The following is a 22036-nucleotide window of genomic DNA, read 5'->3' on the forward strand; positions in this document are numbered from 1 at the left end:
GCTGTATTTTGAATGTTTAAATGTTTAATTTAATTTTGAAGTAAAGTTAACACAAATGCTGAACGTCATTTTCCAGTTATATATAAGTGACGCACAAAAAAATTTAAATTTCATTCCAAAGTTGCACAGCCAAAATCTTTAGCCGCACACAGCCTTCGTAAAATTAGAGGGAACATTGGTTGCCAGGGTACTGTGCAAAATTATAAATCGTTAATAGAAGCCTGAAAAAAATAACAAATTGATGGGATTACTGATTTAATCTGGCACCCTCTCATGTATGTTCAGAGAACCCCTTAACCAAATGATGCAAAGCATGTAGCAATCACTGTCTTACAGCAAAAGGGAAACTGTAGATATGTATATCTATAGGGGGAGCTCCACTTATGTAAAAAGTTGTATGGATTTGCTAACTGAACTTGCAGAAAGAGGCTTCAAAGTTTGGTCAAAAAAAGATACAAATGTATTTATTGGAAGTACTGAAACTGGGCTGTGAGACATTTAAAAACATACATTAAAAAAAAAATATGCTCCTATTTAAATAAAGCAAATCACCGTTATGTAAACATTCTAACACATTACTGCAATCAGTTATTCATTCACTAAAATAAAAATTGAACTCCAGCAAAGCCGCCATGGTGCTGCAAGAATATTGCAAGTAAAAAATATTAGGGTAAATGTTCCCTCTACATCCCAACCTGGGGTACGTGTACCTCTGGGGATAAACTGCAGACATGTTGGTGACATGTTGGTGATACTTGGAAATAATATCGGTAATGGCGGAAGTAGTAGTCTCTCAATGGCAGAAGAAGTCTCCTATTGCTGTGGAGATGAACCGCGGTGCATCATTTCCTTTCCGGTCTGCAGCACCATCAGCGTCTCCTCATGCTTTTGCCCGACCAGCAATCCACTGGGAGCTACCGGCACTGCCCTCAGACAATTGTTCATCTGATCCGCGCTGACATGGGGAGAGGAACCATCGGCATTAATCCTACAGATGTTAGCGGGATTCCCAGAGACCGTACACAGCCAGCGGCCAGACACAGAGGGACCCGATTGCTGACCGCACACTACTCCTCGCTACTCCTTAATATAAGGACACACATACTTCCCCTCGCCCACTTCCACTCTACTCGTAAGTACTGTGGATATTTCATATTGAGGAGGGGGTACTCAAATGGTATCCGGACTAATGATTGATTGACTCTAGGTCGACAGTCATAAGGCCGACCACTATTTGTTGACAAGGTCAAAAGGTCGACATGAGTTTAAATAAAATAAGTTGAGCTGACAGGAGGTATTTCATGCCATACCATACGGTGCAGAGGCCCGAAGCATGGGGAGCGTAGCGAGCCACACGGTACTTAGATGGTGTCCATACCGACCCATGTCGACATAGACAAAAAAAACTCCTGTCGACCTTTTTAACCCTGTCCACCTATAGAGGTCGACCTCATGACTGTAGACCTAGACATTTTAGATCTAAAATACCATAACCCTCATAAATACCTAATCAAGGGTTACAGGAAAGAGAAAGGGTTGGGAACTGCTGCTCTACATCATAGACCAAACAGCCTGTTCCTAAAAGGAAAAAAGGGCAGCTCGAAATCTCTATTGTACTCTCTTCCTACAGGGATTCTTTTTGTTATTTGCTAGCGTTGCTGAGTTCTGTCTGTCAGTACATCTGCTGTAGAAATATAAATTGTGGCTCTGAATAGCTGTTTGACGATGTCCTCAGTACAGTCTCTGAAGGGAGACATTGATTATCAGATACAGGTAGCAACATTTGATGGTCTTCAGGACCTATGTGAAGAGTGAGGGGCAGGAACAATTCGGATGGCTTCAGATCAAGGTTATCCGGTTCTGGACATATCTCCTCAGTGTCCTCCTCATTGTGTGTATCATCAATAGCATCGGTTTCATCTGTATCTTGACTTCCTGCAATACAGGGTGTAAAAATAAATACAAGGAACACTGGTAACCCTCCTTACTTTATTCACTAGTCCCCAGCGCTAATTTAACTCTAAACATAGATGTAAAAAATTACCTTAAATCATACTTGCCTACCTGACCCTCTCCGTGCGGGAGAAAATGCTCTGTTTCTGTGCTTCCCTGGTAATGTATGATTGCCAGCACCTGTGGTGAAACACCTTTACCCAGCTCCCCACAGGTGCTGGCAATCATACATTACCGGGGAAGTCCAGGAACAGAGCATTTTCTCCCGCATGGAGAGGGTCAGGTAGGCAAGTATGGCTTTAATCCAGTGCACAGATTTTTTTTTTTTTTTTTTAACAGTTGCAATGGAGGCCTGCTATTGTAACATATAATAAAATGTATTTGTAACATACAATAAAATGTAATAAACAGTGAAGCTAATCAGTGTGTAGAGTATGCATTGTGTTTGAATGTAGAAACCGCAGATTTCAGATGTTCTTCTACGTGATGAGTGGAATAGCAACAAGTGACCATGGATGAAAAGAAGTAACACACAGTTTGTGGTGTATATGTAGTGACCAGTGGCTTCCAGACTGCTGCCATTCACACTATTCCTTGTCTGCAGAACATTATGATAAGATTTACAGAGCATTGTAAACCCCATCCTAAGATACACACCTCCAATTAAGTTACCCAACTTATTGCAGAGAAACAGGAGATAATGACAGCAGATATTGCAGGAAAAATGCTGGCCTTGGTCTAACAATCACTGCTGTGATTTCTAATAAGTCCCATAAGGAAATATGGAGAGAGGGTTATCAAGCGGTGTAAAGAGTGGAGAAATTGACAAGTAGAGAATTTGTCCATAGCAACTAATCAGCTTGTAACTGGCATTTTATAGAATTTCCTCGATAATGGCTACATAAAAGCTCTCCACTCTTTACACGGCTTGATACATCTCCCCCATGATCTCTAGTTGAACCCAGAATGTAATTATACAAGCCTTATAAAAGTAATTTCCTCAACACAACAGAAGCTGAAAATGTTAAATTACTTAATGAGCAATTAGCTTGTTAACAATGAAGAAGGGTTATATCTTCTTTATTTAGATTTAAAAAATGAAGATGTGCAGTCCTCAATCTTAATCCCGGGTATTACAGAATTCAAGACATACCATAGACTGGCCAAGGGGAAATTAGAATACTTACCTTCTTGGTTTCCATTACATGGGCCAGAGAGGACGCAAGGCGGTAGATGGATGGCAGAGAGGACGCAAGGCGGGAGATGGATGGCAGAGAGGACGCAAGGCGGGAGATGGATGGCAGAGAGGACGCAAGGCGGGAGATGGATGGCAGAGAGGACGCAAGGCGGGAGATGGATGGCAGAGAGGACGCAAGGCGGGAGATGGATGGCAGAGAGGACGCAAGGCGGGAGATGGATGGCAGAGAGGACGCAAGGCGGGAGATGGATGGCAGAGAGGACGCAAGGCGGGAGATGGATGGCAGAGAGGACGCAAGGCGGGAGATGGATGGCAGAGAGGACGCAAGGCGGGAGATGGATGGCAGAGAGGACGCAAGGCGGGAGATGGATGGCAGAGAGGACGCAAGGCGGGAGATGGATGGCAGAGTGCACGCAAGGCGGGAGATGGATGGCAGAGTGGATGCAAGGTGATTCACGAACCATTTAATAATTTTTCCAGTCTATGCAAATATAAACAAGTCTGACCCCACTGGTCATCTGCCACAGAAACAGGCTGATTGAAGCCAACGCTGACATCACAGACCTCCCTATAAACACCTAGGCACGCCTACTTTTTTAGACACTCCCTGAAAACGGTAGGTTACCACCCACTAATGCTGGCTAAATGTCAGTCAACCTCCTGCCAAATTTTACGATCCGTACGCAATTTCTGCCCCTCCTCACACTGACACATGCACACTACAACCGTACGTATATGTAGTTATGCGATAATTGTTCCATCTGCGAATTCGCAGATCAGCAATCAATTCTGAATTGGGCTCTAAAAACAACCATTTTTTTGTATGGGGAAAAGTGGGGGTGCAGTGTTACTTCGTGCCTCATTTGTATACCTTATCAGTGTCATTACACATGCAATGGGTCATAAAGGGCTAAGATGGTTACGTTCTGTTCTATGTACAGGACGTTATGCAGGTACATGCAATAAATAATGCATAAAGAATCCGTAGCTATGCTTACCATTGTGCAGCTTCAGCTTGTGCTTCTTTAAATTTTTCACATCTGTATAGGAGTTTCCACACACTTCACAGACAAAGGGTCTTTCTCCTAGAGCCAGAGTGTGAGGTAAGATTCATGCTGTCACTAACAATATCATACTGAAAATTATGCCATGTTCACACTGCTCGTGTGAAATACCCAGCTTTTACCCAGAATTTTATGCCAGGGACTGCAACGCCGGAGCCCGTTCTCACTGCTAAGGCAAATTCCCGGGTGAAGCAGTTCTACCCGGTAGTTGGCCTTTTAACCAGGGCCGGATTTGTCACTAGGCCCGTGAGGCATGGGCCATGGGGCGGCACCTGCCATGGGCAGCAGCCGCCAGGCACCTGCTGTCATAGTTTGTCAGTCTGACACTGACACTTACAGAGCCACCGCTCCTCAGTGCAGGGAGGTGCTCTCTGTATTCCCACAGCGGTTCCTGCACTGCCTGTGTGCTCAGTGGCAGTGCTGCTGCTGCTGTCAGCTGCTGGTTGAAACTACAGTCCCGTCCCTCCCTAGTTCTGAGCAGTGCATGCGCTGACAGCCTGAAACTCCGGTGGAGTCCGTCCACCCAGGCTGTGAAAAACTGTGATCTTCTGTGTGTATTCTCCTTGTGCAGGTTACGGAGCCCTCCCTCCTCTCTGTCGGGAGCAGACACTTTAACTGTTTGCATCCCTTCTAGTAACAGTAAGTGCTACTAAATTGGCCTGTTAAAAGTGTGTGCCTCTCTTACCAGAGCTAATTATTGTGTGTTTCCAACACCAGTATTGAGTACTGGTGTTTTTTATTTATTATGATAGATATAGATAGATATATATCTATATATAGATATATATCTATCTATCTATATATATTACGCAGGTGCACGTATACATACATATGGGGGGGCAAAAAATGTTGTGCCTAGGGGCGGCCTGACCCCTAAATTCACCCCTGCTTTTAACACAGGTTTTTTTGCAGTGTGAATGCAACCTACGTCTGCATACCCGGGTCTCCAACCCAGATAAAAAGCAGGGTTGGAGACCCGAGAATTTTGACACTGAAACAAAACCTGCGTTAAAAGGCAAATTAATAGGTCGACATGCTAGACACGGGAATTTGCCTTACAGTGAGAACGGGATATAAGTAATTCTTAGGCCGGGTACTCATCAGGGAGTCATCATGTGCTCCCAGGTAATATGCTGTGATCAAACATACTAAGCTGCATCACCACCAAGCGTCTGAGATCTGGCTATTTACATACTTTTAACGTGACCTGTGTCAGCTTACCTGGGTCATGTTTTCAAACTGAAGACTACCCAGGTCAATTGAAGGTTCAACCCTGGTCATGACCTGGGGCATCGAACCCGGGTAGTCTGTCACACAGCCCTGGCAATATCCTGGGTGAGGGGCTCAGTGTGAATGGAGCCAATAGAGAAATATTATTTGCACTCAACTGCACAGCAAATGTCAAGTTCTGTTAAACTATGGAAGTTTTGCATCATTATATTTGAACATGTTATCTGTAACACTCTGAAAGGTATTTATGTTTTGTACATACTGTGCTAAGTATAAGCTAATAAATGCAAATTTGGTAATTTACCATAGAACCAAAACGCTAAAAACAGGGTAAAGAGATAGAGACAGACAGACATATCTATCTCTATCTAGTAAATGCTTTTCACGAGATTCTCAGCGGTAACAAAAGTGGGACCAGTTGTTTTAATCCATGATTTTTATCAACGTTTCGGGGCAACAATGTCCCATCGTTAGGATACATAGAACGATGTATATGTATCTTGACGACGGGGCGGTGTTGTCCTGAAACGTTGATATAACCATAGATTAAAACAACTGGTCCCACTTTTTTCGCCGCTGCTGGCTTTCCCATTCATACTGCACATTGAGCCGAGTTTAACTGGTGTTCAAACCTGATGGATACCCGAGCTACTATCACACTGCACAATGTCCCTGGTAGCGGTGTATTCTCATGCAATAACCACTTTGGTGCACTGCACTAAAGTGTTAATGCTACTAGTACAGTTTCACCAGAACCTAAATAAAGCAAAGCCTTCGGAAAACATCTACCTACCTGTATGGGATCGAAAGTGCTTGTTAAGTTCTCCCGAAGATATGAAACTCTTCCCACAAACTCCACAGATATAAGGTTTCTCCCCTAAATACAGCATACAGAGTAAAGTCAGTGCATTTGTAACTTTATTAACAACCAATGCAATTCTTAGCAATAACCTTCCCCTTACAAAAAAAGACCGCAGCTGTACCCCTCATGGCGTACTACTGCTGTATGCACTGGGATGCTCACAGTGTGGGAAGAGCTTGGGGGCAGCCCAGTATCTGCTTGAGTCCTGAGCACACCCTCTAGAGCAGGGGTGGGCAATATGCGGCCCTCCAGCTGTTGATGAACTACACATCCCAGCATGCCTTGCCTTAGTTTTGCTATTTGGCCATGCTAAAACTTATGCAACGCATGGTGAGATGTGTAGTTCATCAACAACTGGAGGGCCGCTTATTGCCCATCCCTACTCTAGAGTGATGCAATAGACACGTCATGTAGCCATACCCTGTCCCTGAGAGGCCATGCCACCTTTTTCGGGCAAGCACTTGTGCAATCACTGACGAATGGCGCCCTGCCCTAAGGAGTCCCTAGAAGAAAACAACCTACAATGGAAAACTGCATTGCCCCACAGAGAGAATCAAGTTACGAGTAATAGTCAGTGTTTCTAAAGAAAACAAAGTGCAAATGTGGAATAATCCTTATGTGTAGTTGGTGCAACTGCTTCTGTTACCTGTATGCTTTCTTGCATGAGTAATTAAAGAACTGGAAACCGCAAAGGCTTTGCCACAAGTGTCACAGACATATGGCTTCTCTCCTGTGTGGCGACGGACATGGTAGGTCAGGGTACTGGCCTGTGCAAATCTCTGGCCACACCTGTCACAGACATATGGCTTTTCTCCACTGTGTTTTCTGACAAAACAGTAGTGAGCATTAAGTCATTTATCCACTAGCACATTATTATTTTTATAATGTAAAATATAAGGTTATACTTAAAGAATTAGAACTTGCTGCCCAGCATGCATTAAATGCAGTGTTCATTCTAGCACCCGCCATCTTTGAAAACCCATGCTGTTCCCTTCCCCTGCCTGGGGTGTCGCTGTCTGCTATAGTGTTTTAGAACAGTGTGGTCTGTATATCAGCACTGATATGCAAACCGAACCTGTGCTAGAAACACCACAGCAGACAGCGACAACCCAGGCAGGAAACGGGAACTGCATGGGTTTTCAAAGATGGCGGGTGCTAGAATGAACACTACATTATTCACTCACTACTTGTGTGATGTCCCTAGAACAGTATACTGTTTTACATGCGTGACATCATGCTACCATACGTTTTCCTTGGGCAATCACTTAAACAAAAGCCAAACAAGTTTTTATTTTATTTATTAAACGTCTACTTGGGCGTGTTACTGACCTGGCGTGAATTTTTAAATTACTGGAAGTTGCAAACTGTAGATTGCACGCATCACATTTATATGGTTTCTCTTCCCCATGATGCATTCGACTATGAAAGACCAACTGGCATTTCTGAGCAAACCCTTTGTCGCAGAGTTTGCACTGATATGGTTTTTCTCCTGACAGAATAAAACAGAACAAAAAATATCCCAGTTCAGTTTGAAGGTTGTGCAACAATTTTAATAAATTAATTATACTGACATCTTCTTAGATCACTGGTTATACATACAGAAATGAATCATCAAAACTAGAAAACAGTCATATGATTTTTAAAATTTATATCTACATCTAGGTTTCTGCCTGTTTCGGTTTGAAATGAACAAGTCAGTATGTGACGGCCACTAGCAAGGGAACCCCAATGGAGGCAGACTACTGTGGATACCAGACCATTTTATTCATTTATTTTTTACAGTTCCTCCATTAACTTTAAAAGACATTTCACTGAGCTATCCACCTAAGGGTGATGTAAGGGTGACATTTTTTTCTGTACCATCTAGTGTTCATGCTAGGTTGCTAAAACAGCCTGTCCGTGACTTCACCACCACCTTGTATACAGATGCCGTGCACATGTGCATGGCAACTATTCACATTGAGCAGAGAGCTTGCGGGAAGCCTTGCACATCTCTAGGTGCCGGGCACACACCTTCAGAGGCGTCTTCGGCAGGACAAGCACCCATAATGACTCTGGAGGGGCGGTCCTGCCCATATTAGTGATGCCGGCTTAAGTAAGGTTACCAGTATGGCTGACAGACAATGCCAATCAGTTGACACCATACATGCGGTCAAAAGGTCAATACAAGCAATAGTTTAACACGTCTTTTTTTTCACAATTGTTTTCTTCTTCAGCTATACCACACCTCTTAGCTAAAGGGTTGACATTTTTTTTTCTGCCTAACTTCTCATTCAGACTATATAATTTTGGAGACAGATAGGAAGTTGTTCCTTAGATTTAGGTAGTTATTGTACTTCAGATGGGAAACCATATAAACATATTTTGTACAGCAAAGGGAAATATATTAGTATCTTTATCTCCAATCTCTGGATGCTATTTATCACAGGGGGTCTGAATATATACTTGCTATGTGCACAGATATGGTTTAAACCAGTTGTTTCCAAACTGTTTGCTGTGGCAACCTGCGGTGCCTATGGTTGGTGTTCCAGGACCAATTCAAATTAATTATGGTCAATGTGACAGGAAAAACAAGAGCTTGTGGCTTCCATTCATAAACTATAGGGACAAACAGAAGTGAATTCTGTCCCTCACCACATTAACGGAACCTAATTTAATTAATTTAATATTTTACCTGAATTTCTTAATAAGAACCTTTTGGCCTAGAGGGGCCATGAAAAAGCCCTGGTATAATCTACAGGAAACAACATTTGCTTTAATGTTCAAACCTGCACTAGGAAAATCACAGTCTGAAAGGCCACCATCAGTTACAAAACATCCTTAAAAAACCCCTGTGCAACCTTGTTTTACCTGTATGGGTCCGTACATGTGTTTTCAGCTGGTTACACTGAGTAAAAGCTTTTCCACATAAATGACACACGTAAGGTTTAACGCCTTTGTGGATCCGCATGTGTCGCCGAAGACTGCTGGCTTCTGAGAAAACCTTTCCACAAGTATTGCATGTGGGTTTATTCTTGAAGTAGTTTTGTTCCAAGCCTTTCACCAAACCTTCCATCTTGCACACATTATTTGCACTTACAATATTAGCCATACAGTGCTCCTTAAGAGCGCCATTTTCCTGTAACTTGACACGTTTGCGCTTCATACAGGCAGATTGTACAACACCATCTTCCGATAAAAGGCTTTCAGAGTTTAGTGCACTTATAAGTGACAGCGAGCAGTCATCCTTATCCTGAGAGTCCTGTCCTACAAAAGCTTCGGTCAGTTCATTTATGTCCAGACTAAGATCCGCGGGAGCAATGGAGACTGAATTTTGCTGATCTGCTGCAATTTTTGGAACTTTTTGATATGAACGTATTTTCCTTTTCCATTTTTTGCTCCTAGGAGCTTTAATGCTGACAACTTTTTTGGCTGAACATATAACCTCTGTTTTTTCTGTAATAACTGTGCCTTGGAGATGCGGATTAGCAGTCTGTTCAGTCTTATCTTTGCTTGGCTCTGTAAGAGGCAATTCTGTTACACAGCTTTTTTCCAACAAGACAGAGTCCATTTTAGTTCTGCATGTCAAAACAACATTGTCTAGTTTGAGGTATTCTGCAGCCTTATAGATTTCTTCTATATTACACCTGTATGAAAAAGTAGTAGGAAGTATTAACTTTCTTTTATACATAGATATCTGCAAGCACAATCTTAATGCACAGACACTACTGTGACAAAACTCACCACTGTACAGATCTTTGTGGTACAGTTCCAGTTTTCGGTACTTGTGTATTATCACGGCGCTCGTTACGCAGGCCCTGTCAGAATAGGCGTAGTGTTCCCGTGGCCAGCGTAGTGTAGCGTTCTCGCCCATTCGCGGCCAGCCGGAGCTTACATAGTTAGCGTAGTCAGTCAGTGTTACACAGTTAGCGTAGTGAGTCAGCGCTTATTACATTGTGTGGGAACCATTGACCATTTTAACCTGCCTGACATGACAGGTGTGAATGTGTTCCTGAAACACCCCTACTATCCACGCCAGCCCGAAGCGTGGAGAGTCCTGCGAGGGGACGCATTAAGCATCCTCCCAACCTTTTCATACCCCCACTATCCACGTTGGCGTGGAGTCGAATTTATAAAGTGTGGCGAGTGCAGCGAGCCACCGAGCCTGAAGCATGGTGAGCGCAGCGAGGGGACACGGAATACATGTAAAGAAATTGACCTACGCTCGCCACGCTTTGGGCATGGTGGCTCGCCACACTTTATAAAATCAACTCCATGCCTACATGGATAGGGGGGGTATGAAAAGGTCAGGTGGGTGCGTAACACGTCCACTCACCATGCTTTGGGCTGGCGTGGATAGTGGGGGTTTCAAATGGATGCATTTGCCAGTATGTAACATGGAGCACTGGCAAATGCTTCCTTTATTGTGCATGAGACGCATGTCCGGCCGCACCCTCTCCGTTGTGCAGGAGACGTCCCGCAATACTTACTGGGATGCTCAAGCGTCTGAGACGCTCCTGCATCTCAGACAGATGGAGCGCCTCTCCGCCGGCGCCCACATGATCCCCTCTCCGCTGCAGCTCCCGGGGATAGTACGGTGACTAGCTGTTGGGCTACGCTGATAATGTAGCTTAGCCTATGCTGAAAACGTAGCATAGCCAGGCGCCGTGATAATACACAAGTATCCAGTTTTCAGGCTTCTGCAGTAGGGCTGTCTAATGATGTACACGCACTTAAAACAACCAGGCCAATGGTCAGAGCAATTTCCCTTTGCCCCATGCCAGTGTTTAGATACACACTAAGCAATCTTGTTTTGTTCTTCATTACAGTGCTCCAGGTCACACACACACACACACACACACACACACACACACACACACGATATCTTTCAGTTGGCTATGCAGCATGGCTGACCAGCAGATTTAGCATGACAATCAGCACGATTAGTCATGCCAATATCGACCTATACCCCTTTTACACCAAAATCCCTGATCCGACTCGGTATTTGGAACACTGTTCCAAGCCAGGTCAGATCCAGGATTTTGGTCCATTCACACTGCAGTGCCGACCCACAGTGTAAACGGGAGAAGCTCTTGGAGATGACATCAATCTCCAAGTGCCGGGACCGCCGATTGCTGCGCCGGGCCCCATACCGCTGCGCTGGGGGCAAGCCCAGCACCAAGGTAAGCTTCTGAGCTGCCCCCAGCCTCTGGGACCCCCCCACGAGGTGAATGGATGCCGCACACAGTCACCCATTCACCTCCTCCCTGCCTCCGCTGCGGTCTGCACAGTACAGCAGCGGAGGATTTGCCCTGCCCGACCACCATGTGCGCCCCCATTGCTGTAAACGGAAGCCGGGTCAGATGACCTGGCATACCGATTTACACTGCCCGCTACCCAGGTCATGCCTGTGTTCTACCATGGTCAGAAGTCCTGTGTAAAAAGGGACACGGGTTAATCCCTTTTACACTGCCACTGACCCGGGTCCACAAGGGAAAACCCCGGGTTTTTACGGCAGTGTAAAAGGGGTATAAGTGTGTACCCACCCTTATGTAGATTAACATAAGGGTGGGTGGGTTTTAATGTTTCTTAATATGATCTAGCAGATTACAGGGCCTGATTTAAAGATGTACGCTGATCACACAGCTGCTGAGTACGCTGCAGTTGTGCCGCAGGAGGCATCTTGTTTAAATAGACACTTCCTGGCTACTCCGTTTGAGGTTGCAGCATTGGATCATCTGTGTAACCCAAATATTACTCAGGATGGCTGGAAAATACACGCTACGAAAGCCAGCCAAGCTGCATAGTGGCTTCAGTATGCAGAATGTGCAACACAATGCAGCTTTCAAACATATCTGAAAACATTGGAATTTTATGTATAGCTCTGAATTATGCCCACAAGATCTTGAGGAACATTTTAGTGCTCTAAAATAAACAAAAAGTTACCTCTAAAGGTGCATGCACACTGCTATTTTGATTATATAAGATTTTGACTATACTGGAACACTAGATTGAATACAATATAGTAAAAAAAGTACCTGTCTATACAGTATTTTTTTTTGTTGCGATGCGGATCACTCGGGGGCATGGATCATCACTGTGATGCTGTATACACACGGGGGCGATAGGGGCTGAAATCGCTGGAAATATGGTCGCTGAGCGACCATATTGCCAGTGATTGGAGTGTGCACCAGCGATAAATCGCCGGGTGCACGCTCCCGTTTTCAGCCCCTGAATGGTCGCTGGTCGGAGGAACATGCTCCTCTGACCAGCGACATCCCCTGCCTCTTCACCCAGCAGTGTTTAAATTTTCATCTGCGACCATCTCTGGTCGCAGATGAAAACGGGACAATATGATTGCTGAGCAATATATTGCCAGTGATCATATTGCCCCGTGTGTACGCACCTTAAGCTGTATACACATGGTGCAATATGTGCCAAGTTTTAAACGAATTTTGACTATTTAGTCAAAATCGGTAGCTCATATTGCACTGTGTGGGTTTTTCATTACATCCGATATAAAATAAGGGTACTTATTTAATTATCACGGCGCTCACGATATTAATTTATACGATATATAATCGCATCGCATGCCATACACAGCGATGCGATTTTAAATTGTATAAGCCCCCTATACGATTTTTAATTGTATAAGCACCCTAATGGGGGCTTACAATGTTAAATGCACCCCCATGCCACCCCCACTATAAACACCAACCCGAAGCGTGGCAAGCGTAGTGAGCCCGCGAGGGGCGGCGGTATGCGTCCTCCGACCTTTTCATACCCCCACTATCCACGTAGGCATGGAGTTGATTTTATATAGCGTGGCGAGCGCAGCGAGCCACCGAGCCCGAAGCGTGGTGCGCGGACTGTATTCCACATCCCCACACTATATAAAATCAACTTCACGCCGACGTGGATAGTGGGGGTATGAAAAGGTCGGAGGACGCGTACCGCTCGCCACGCTTCGGGTTGGCGTTGATAGTGGGGGTGCTTTTAACATAATAAGCACCCATCACGTTTAATTATGTTATAGGGGGCACTTTTAACATTGAAAAACCCATTAGGGTGCTTATACAATTTTAAATTGCATACCATTGTATATGCGATACAATGGCATACAATTTAAAATTGTATAACATCGCCTGCCATTGCATCGCATACCATTGCATGCCTTATGGTCTGCGATGCGATGGGCGCCGTGCTAGTACACAAGTAACAAAATAAGCACCTCACCTGTCAAAATTTAAGTCACCACTGTATACAAAATCCAACATTGTTTGGAATCCAGCTGGTGTCACTTGCTTCTGATCCAGAAGTATAATGCAGTCCAAGGAATCTTTAAAAAGGGCTCCGAAATATTCACTGAAAGAAGCCAGCACATTTTTGTGAGCCTTGTATTGGAAGCCGCCAATGAGAATGGTGCAGTCACACAGGAAGCCGCCTTCTCTCTGTTCATTTAATTTGTCTAGCAGTTGTTTACAGTGGTCAGAATATGCCATGATGGCAAGGTCCGTAATGTCTTACCTGGAAGAGAGACAGAAAAGTAAACCATGAACATAAGCGACGGCATTATAGACTGTAAGTGACGACATTATAGACTGTATATCGTAGCACACAACTTGTTTCACTGATGCTATAGGTTCAGATGCCATATGGACACTGACACAGAGCAATGATGCTACAGGTGCAGCTGCCGTACTGACACAGAGCAATGATGCCATAGGTGCAGCTGCCGCACTGACACAGAGCAATGATGCCATAGGTGCAGCTGCCACTGTGTCATTATGGCAGCTGCACCTATAGCATCATTGCTCTATGTCATTGTGGCAGCTTCACCTATGGCATCATTGTTCTGTGTTAGTGTGGCAGCTGCACCTATAGCATCATTGCTCTGTGTCAGTACAGCAGCTGCACCTATAGCATCATGATGCTATAGGTGCAGCTGCCGCACTGACACAGAACAATGATTCTATTTGTGTACTAGTGATACTGACAAAGAGTTATGAGCAGCTGTACTCACACCAAGAATCCTGTACGTGCAGCTGCGGTTCTGACACCGACACAGAGCATCGATGCTACAGGTGCAGCTGTCACACTGGCGTAGAGCAATGATGCCATAGGTGCTGCTGCCGCACGGACACTGACGCAGAGCAACTATGCCATAGGTGCATAAGAACACTTGCTGTACGCGGAGAGCGCCCACTGTTGTGCATCTGCTGTTCCGAGAGGCTGCAAGTCTTGCTGCTGCTTGTAGTTCTACAGCAGCTGGGCAAAAGGCAGGTTACCGAGCTTTGCTGTAGAGGAGCCCGGCAGCAGCCGCCTCCCCGTACATAATGCACAGCGGCATCAGCAGCACGGCGTTATCCCTGGCGGGGGCTATGTAACACCGTGTGCCAGGTTTGCAGGCAGGGAGGGCGGGCGGAGGGACGCCCATGGGTGTCTTTCTTTACGGATGCCGGCAGCCATATACGCGTGGGGAACTCACCTCTTCTACTCATCCATTGTTGTGTCCGGACGTCACACGCCACGCACGCCGGCACGTCACCGCAGCAGCGCGACATTAACTCCTGCGGTACCCGGCGCCGGGGAGCACCGGTGTTATGGTGCAGTGCGGAATGTACTGCATGGCCCAGCGCTATAGCGGGTGCGGGCACATATAGGAAGGGGTGGTGAGAATTAGCAGTCAGTGGTAAAAAGTGTTTCCGCCTCCGGATTGGTTACAGCATTCCCTCCCGCCAGCCAATGTTTGTATTGTCATGTGATCAGGGACGTCATCACAGCTATATAAGTCTGGCCACGCATGAGAGCGCTACTACGCCGGTGGCGCAGGGGAGCCGGAGGGCTTGCACTAATACTAACCCTAATACGCAGGGTTCCAGCGCAGCTCTTACCGCGCCCGTTGTTTTACTGGCTGGCTTTCAGCGGGCGAAAGAGCACAGAGTGGTGAGGACTAAAAAACGACAGCCGGGGGCCCTCCTGCTCCCTCAGCCCCGCACCCCGCGCTCCCCGCGCAATGTTCCTGCAGTTGCTCCTTGTAAGGCCGCGGTCTGCCGCTGTCACTGGCAGCCGTGAAGAGTTCGTCTCTGTCAGCCTGGGTGGCTGCGGGCAGTGGCGGGGAGACCGTCGCGGGATGGGGGAGAATAATGCGAGCCGGGCTGCCTTCTCTGTTTGCCGTCTCTGAGCTGTGGGACGTGCAATCGCAGCTTGGCTCCGACATCTCCGCATCGCCATCTCCTGACGCTGCGACATACTTGCGACAGTGTCAATACATGCGCTACCATCATGTGTTTGTCTTGTCGGATTCTGTCATGTACAGCAGGGTTATGGGAGGACGAAATATCGGTCTGTTGATAATTATCCTGACTAGTCAACAAGTTGTTTGGCATGCTGGGAGTTGTAGTTCATAATCGTTGGAGAGCCACGGGTTGTCTTGTACCATGTGCAAGCCAAATGTATAGTATTCTTTTTTATTTTTTAAATATAGTGTGCTGCATTACCTAATATTTGTGGATAAGCTCTTAAATTGTGTTTTGGGGGAATTATCTGCAAATATTGGGGCAGATGTATTAAGCCTGACGCAGAGACAAAGTGGAATGACCGCACAAGCCAAATCTGCTCCTAACTGTCATTTAAAACAGCTGATTGGCTGGTGTGGTATCTCCTTCCAGTTTATCTCTTTGCCAGGCTTAATGCATCTTCCCCATTGGTAAATGTGTGCTGTAATTGGTAGTGGCTCCTGGGTTGGGAGGGGGGGGGGGGGGGTGCTTCGTTCGGCCTTGCAGTACATTCTGATCAGTCTCCTGTGTAGGGATGGCCATCGACGATTAGAAATCATCGATGGTTTATGGCCGATGTCGAATAGTTTTGGCATCGATGGGGGAGAACCAGATGGTTTCCCACCATCGATGTAAAGCATAAACGAATAGTTTCGTTTTTGCTTTTTCCCTACAGTGTCAGGACACAGAGTATAGCTCCGCCCCCGACACCTGCGAAGCCCCGTCCCCGCATTTTGATTGACCCACAGGCCACTCAATCAGAGAAAATGGATGACCATCAATATGCAAAAACATCGATGGTCATCCATAGAATGGTTAAAGGCTATCGATGGGCAGTTGCACTTTTGCCATCGATGGCAAAGGCAACGATGGCCATCCCTACTCCTGTGGCTCACTGTCACAAATGGTGCTCATGTGTGCTGCTCATAGAAGACACTAAAGCCCCGTACACACGGGGGGAGATATATTGCCTAGTGTCTCCTTTGCATCAGCGACTAGAGATGGTCGCTGATGAAAAGGAACCACTGCTGGCGGTGCCGCAGAGGTAATTAGCTGGTCGCAGGAGCAAGCTCCTGCGACCAGCGATTAAAAAGGGGCTGAAAACGGGAGCGCGCACCCGGCGATTTATCGCCGGTGCACACTCCCAATCACTGGCAATGTGGTCGCCAGCGACCATATTTCCAGCGATTTCAGCACCTATCGCCCCCGTGTGTACGCACCTTTAAGGTTGACTGGGGTAGGGTGGAATTGCGCTATAATGCCCCTGTCTAAGCAATCACTGCTTATTGGTGGCGGCGGTTTTTTGTTTGGGGGGGGGGGGTTGGCGCGGTATCTGCAGCCCCTAGGTAAAAACTGCCACTGGCTGTAGCTCCTAAATAAAATGGATTGTCTATGTGTCCAATAATAGTCGTTAAACACTTATTTTGTACAAAAATCAGCCCTTTAGTTGGCAAGTGTATGCACTTGCTGAGGCCCGGTCCCACTGCAGGGATTGCTTAATGTGTATGGGGCTTTACAAATGTCTGAAATCTAAAGCAGGCCATGGATTGGCCCCCACAGTGATAGTTTACTCCTTGGAAATGGCTACTGAGCATGCGCAGTCAGTGGTGTGATGTGATATCAGGCAGCCCACCTTAAGGCCCCCATACAATTCCTGTGGTTTTTTTTGTTTTTTTTTATCATCCAGACAGAAAACCTGGATCCATCCTTCATTTCCCAGTACAACAGGAACAAGAAAGACATATAATAGTTGACTTTCAGTGGCGCACACTACTGTTAGATGAATAATTAAAGATGTTACCAGACACAAATGTTATATAGAAAAGCAACAACAAGGAGCTATGGGCCGAATTCAGACCTGATCGCAGGGCAAGTTTTGTTTGTGGATGGGCGAAACCATGTTGCAATGCAGGTGGGGAAAATGTAACATGTGCAGAGAGAGTAAAGGTGGCCCCACACACAGTACTGTTTTATCTCCTGCGTACATCATATCGCAAGGTACAAAAAGTATGTGCAGCACATATTTTTTAGACTAGATCACGTTGCATTAGTAAATAATGCATTTTGAAATAGAATGTGATCTAGTCCCAAACTCACGGTGCACATCGTACCATGTATAGGCAGCATAAGATTTGGGTGCAGTGTGAAAATAAAGCAGCCAGTATTTAACCTCCACAGAAACAATGTAACTCACCAAAATCTAACTCTCTGCACATGTTACATCTGTTCTACATGCAGTGAACATGGTTTTGTCCATTTTGAGAACAAATTTGGCCTGCGATCAAGTCAAGATTAGCACGCTTTATTGAAAGACCTACACAGACTCAAACTTTTTGGCAATCAAAAAGCTCACAAAGATTGGAGAGGAGACTTTTTGTCACCCTATTCAAAAAGAATGAAACACAGTGGATTTATAAACCAACTAAAAAGTGTAACCTATAAGACTAAATATTGACATTGAGCTAAAAGCATTCTTAAGGAGCATACACATGGGGCCATTTAATCCCAATTTCTAAGCAATCTGACTAGCTCACTTATACCCCTTTTACACCGATGCAAAAACCCGGGTCAGCGGCGGTGTAAATTAATCAGGCCGTGTCCCTTTACGGACTTCTACCCAGGTCCTGACCTGGGTAGAACATGGCTAGGACCTGGGAAGAGGGCGGTGTAAATGGGTACGCTGGGTCATACGACCCGGCTCTCGTTTACATCAATGGGGGGCGTGCAATGCAGACTGCAGCGTCCACAGGTTGGACTGGGGGGGGGGACACACCCTCCGCTGCTGTCTGCTATACTCTGCAGACAGCAGGGGCGGCATTGGAGGAGGTGAATGGATGCTTGTGTGCGGCATCCGTTCTCATCCTGGATGAGGGCTGGGAGGGTGCGTGGGGGCAGCCCAGCAGATTACCTTAGTGCTGGGCTTGCCCCCAATGCAGCATTCCAGGTCCTGGCAGCAGCGATTGGCGCTTGGAGATGATATCAAGCTGCGGCTCAGGAACCGCCTGCGCTGGGTGGGGTGGTTGCGCCGGTGTAAAAGGTAACAAACACTGGGTCGCACCCGGGTTGAAGCTGGGTCCAAAAACCTGTGTGCGACCCAGTGTTTTGGTGTAAAAGGGGTATTAGAAATGAAACGGATTGTTCTGTGAGTACACCCTATAGTGATGCTTGGTTCCATGCATCACCATTGCCCGCATGGGCTGTCTATCCTGCTTATATCAGCATAGGCCAAACACCAGCACATGACTCAAGTTGTCCCGTGTGTACAGAGATTTAAAATAAACCAAACATCATACACATATTCCCTAAACTGCCTTCCCTTGTTTTAAAAGTAACATTTTATTTGGTAAATTTTATTTATTTCACTATCTCTATTTGCTTTTACCATGTATTTGCACCAATAAAAAAAAAGACCAATTGCCAATGAAGCATTGATTCTAAGCCTAAATGGAACATGCTGTAGAAACATTGGGTACTCCTTACCTAGAACGGCGACCATCGAATGCACTAAAAATCGGGTGCGATGGCCGCGATTTCCCATAGGGACCAATGTTAAAAATGAGATTGGACCCGATTTTAGTGTTCAATGCCTCAATGCCCGCGATTTTTACATAGGAAACAATGTTAAATGGGCCACAGAGCCCATATAGTCACCGTGAAGTCTGAAATGGCCCCCACAATTGTTAACGCCACCCCACGATCAACGTCAACCCGAAGCGTGGCGAGCGCAGCGGTACGCGTCCTCCGACCTTTTCATGCCCCACTATCCACGTCGGCGTGGAGTTGAGAATAGAATAGTGTGGCGAGCCACCGAGCCCGAAGCGTGGCGAGCGGACGCGGATACCTTCACAGTTATACGCGTCCCCTCGCGGGCTTCACAGGTGTCCGTGGCGACGCGGACACCTGTGAAGCCCGCGAAGGGACGCGTTTACCTGTGAAGGTATCCGCGTCCCCTCGCGGGGCTCGCTGCGCTCGCCACGCTTCGGGCTCGGTGGCTCGCTGCGCTCGCCACACTTCTATTCTCAACTCCACGCCGACGTGGATAGTGGGGCATGAAAAGGTCGGAGGACGCGTACCGCCGCCCCTCGCGGGCTCGCTGCGCTCGCCACGCTTCGGGTTGACGTTGATCGTGGGGTGGCGTTAACAATTGTGGGGGCCATTTCACAGTTCAAGGGCACTATTAGGGCTCTGTGGCCCATTTAACATTGTTTCCTATGGCCAAATCGCGGGCATTGAGGCATTTAACAGTAAAATCGCGGTCAATCACCGTTTTAACATTGATCCCTATGGGAAAATCGCGGGCATCGCGTCGCACCCGTTTTTTTATGTACCCGCGATGCCCGCGATTTTTTACCCCTGACGCCCACGATTCCAATCGCGGGCGCCGTTCTAGGTAAAGAGTACCAAACATTGTTATAACTATATAGGCGCTGGTGGGAAGGGATGTTAAGCAAGCTGCTCGCACCCAGGGGAGGTCATCCCCAATTGGAAAGAAGAAAATACACAGCCAAACAAAAGGGTGGTGTAGCGCTAACTGGGATATAGTTCTCAAAAAAAGTATGAGTGATCAATTGGGTATCACATTTAATTAAAGGAAATGTTTATTAAGATATATCGACTGTCTAAATAATTGACAGATCAATATGTATTAAAAAGCACATATAATAAAAACCATATAGTATATAAACACACTTGAAATTACAGTCATAGGACAAAGGAATTTATAATTCAGTCCCGCTTGTTCTTCAGATGGTTATGCTTGGTCTCCCATTTTGTAATCCTTATGGTACTGGTTATTGTGGGTGTCCATAAACCTGGCTGGAGGACCCTTCAGCTATTTCCTGACGGTGAGAGGGTCAGGTTTCCCTGATTTCAAGCCGAGAAAAGAGGGGTCTCCGGTGATTTGGCAGGTGGTGGTGTTCCAGATAGAAATGTCCAGTTGGAAGGTTTTTGAACAAACTTGGGGATCTGAGGTGTAGGTGTTATTGGGGAGCTGGGCCAAGTGGGATGAGCTGTTGTGAGTCCAATGTCCAACTTGCAGGTGCAAACTAACGCGTTTCGTTGTTCTGACAACTTTGTCAAACATTTCCACCAGATGGCGATGCTAGCACAATTATATAACATGCACTAAAATGAAAAATGATGTTGTTTGCACTTAAAATAGAATGGACTTTGTGCAAGGTGTGATGCGTACATGTGTTCATATGTAATGTTTGCCCCATTCGCAGTAGACACACAGAATGCCTGTGTTTTATAGTTTTCATCATAAAATAACACTCAGCAGTTTTTCAGTATTGTTATTTTGTATGGAAATCCTTTTTATGTAAACATTGCAGACATGAAAGTACTATAGCATTAGCAGGTAAAGTTTGCTTGTCAGTTTTGTATTCCCTTATGTTCTTGCTGTGTTATGTGGGTTGGGCACATTTTAGTGTTTGGATAATATTGTATACATGCCTAGCAGTTCCACGCCAGGCTCCTGATGCTCTCATGTTTGCTATATGTTATGTACCCAATAAGTAATATATATTGGTAATATGCAACTGATATATTCCATGTCATCTCAGCGCCACCCTCCCCTTGCTGTACTGTGCTATTTCATATGCAGCAGGATTATTCTGTCTCCTGATCTATCCCTTTCTAGTGCAGCAGTGAGAGTAGTTGGCCAGGAGGCGAGCACACGCCTGCATCTCAGGACATGCAATTATTCATTATACAGATATTGCAAGTCAAATACGTTCCTCATGAAGGTTTTCATGTGCTACAGGGCACGTGACTCCAAGGTGTTAAGCCATACACATTTTAAGTGTCTAGAATACACTGCAACATGGGCTGCAGAGCTATACACTTACAATACCCCCTTATTAAACATTGGATCAAATATTTATATACTTGTGTTATTTCATTTTACAATCCTAGTTACTAGTGAGTGAGTTGTGATCTATTATAGAGCAGGGTCCATGTCCAATTTACATTTATTTATTACAGGGCAATTGTGGGTCTGTTTCTGAGTAGGACAGACCTATTCACATTAATGCAAATGAGGAGTTTTGCATATAGGGCATGTATAGATACATGTTTGTGATTGGCTGCAGTAAAATCTATGATCGGCATGGATTTTCACTTGTAGATGTAGGAAGCTCAGTACACATTGGCCGTTATTCTAGTTCATTTGCAAAGGCAAATTCCTTCTCAAATGGACAAAACCATGTGCACTGCAGGGGGGCAGATGTAACTTGTGCAGAGAGAATTAGAATTTAGATTGAGTGAGATCTATATTGCAGCGCAAAAATAAAGCAGTCAGTATTTACCCTGCACAGAAACAAAATAACTCCCCCAAATATAATTATCTCTGCACATGTTACATCTGCCCCCCTGCAGTGCACATGGTTTTGTCCATTTGAGAAGGAATTTGCCTTTGCGAGTGACCCAGAATAAGGGCCATTGTGTCAAAGCTGGCACGACAAGTGTGCCT

General features: G+C 45.7%; 1 protein-coding gene across 3 annotated transcripts; it reads right to left on the minus strand.

The window, feature by feature from the left end:
* Positions 1 to 437: 437 nt before the first annotated feature.
* MYNN (myoneurin) lies at positions 438 to 14974 on the minus strand. Of its 3 annotated transcripts, none has more exons than XM_083177800.1 (8): positions 14775 to 14974; positions 13523 to 13813; positions 9158 to 9933; positions 7637 to 7796; positions 6954 to 7132; positions 6239 to 6322; positions 4150 to 4236; positions 438 to 1935 (listed from the first exon to the last, which is right to left on the minus strand). In XM_083177800.1, the coding sequence occupies exons 2-8, from the start codon at positions 13786 to 13788 to the stop codon at positions 1673 to 1675; spliced, it is 1815 nt and encodes a 604-aa protein (XP_083033926.1). In that variant the 5' UTR covers positions 13789 to 13813; positions 14775 to 14974; the 3' UTR covers positions 438 to 1672. The 3 variants fall into 3 exon arrangements, with proteins under 3 accessions (XP_083033926.1, XP_083033928.1, XP_083033927.1); XM_083177802.1 differs by lacking the exon at positions 14775 to 14974 and adding an exon at positions 14575 to 14752; XM_083177801.1 differs by lacking the exon at positions 14775 to 14974 and adding an exon at positions 14310 to 14556.
* Between the last annotated feature and the right edge of the window lie 7062 nt (positions 14975 to 22036).

This window comes from Crinia signifera, chromosome 3 (genome assembly GCF_055691185.1).
Source record: "Crinia signifera chromosome 3, ASM5569118v1, whole genome shotgun sequence".
NCBI classification, from domain to species: Eukaryota; Metazoa; Chordata; class Amphibia; order Anura; family Myobatrachidae; genus Crinia; species Crinia signifera.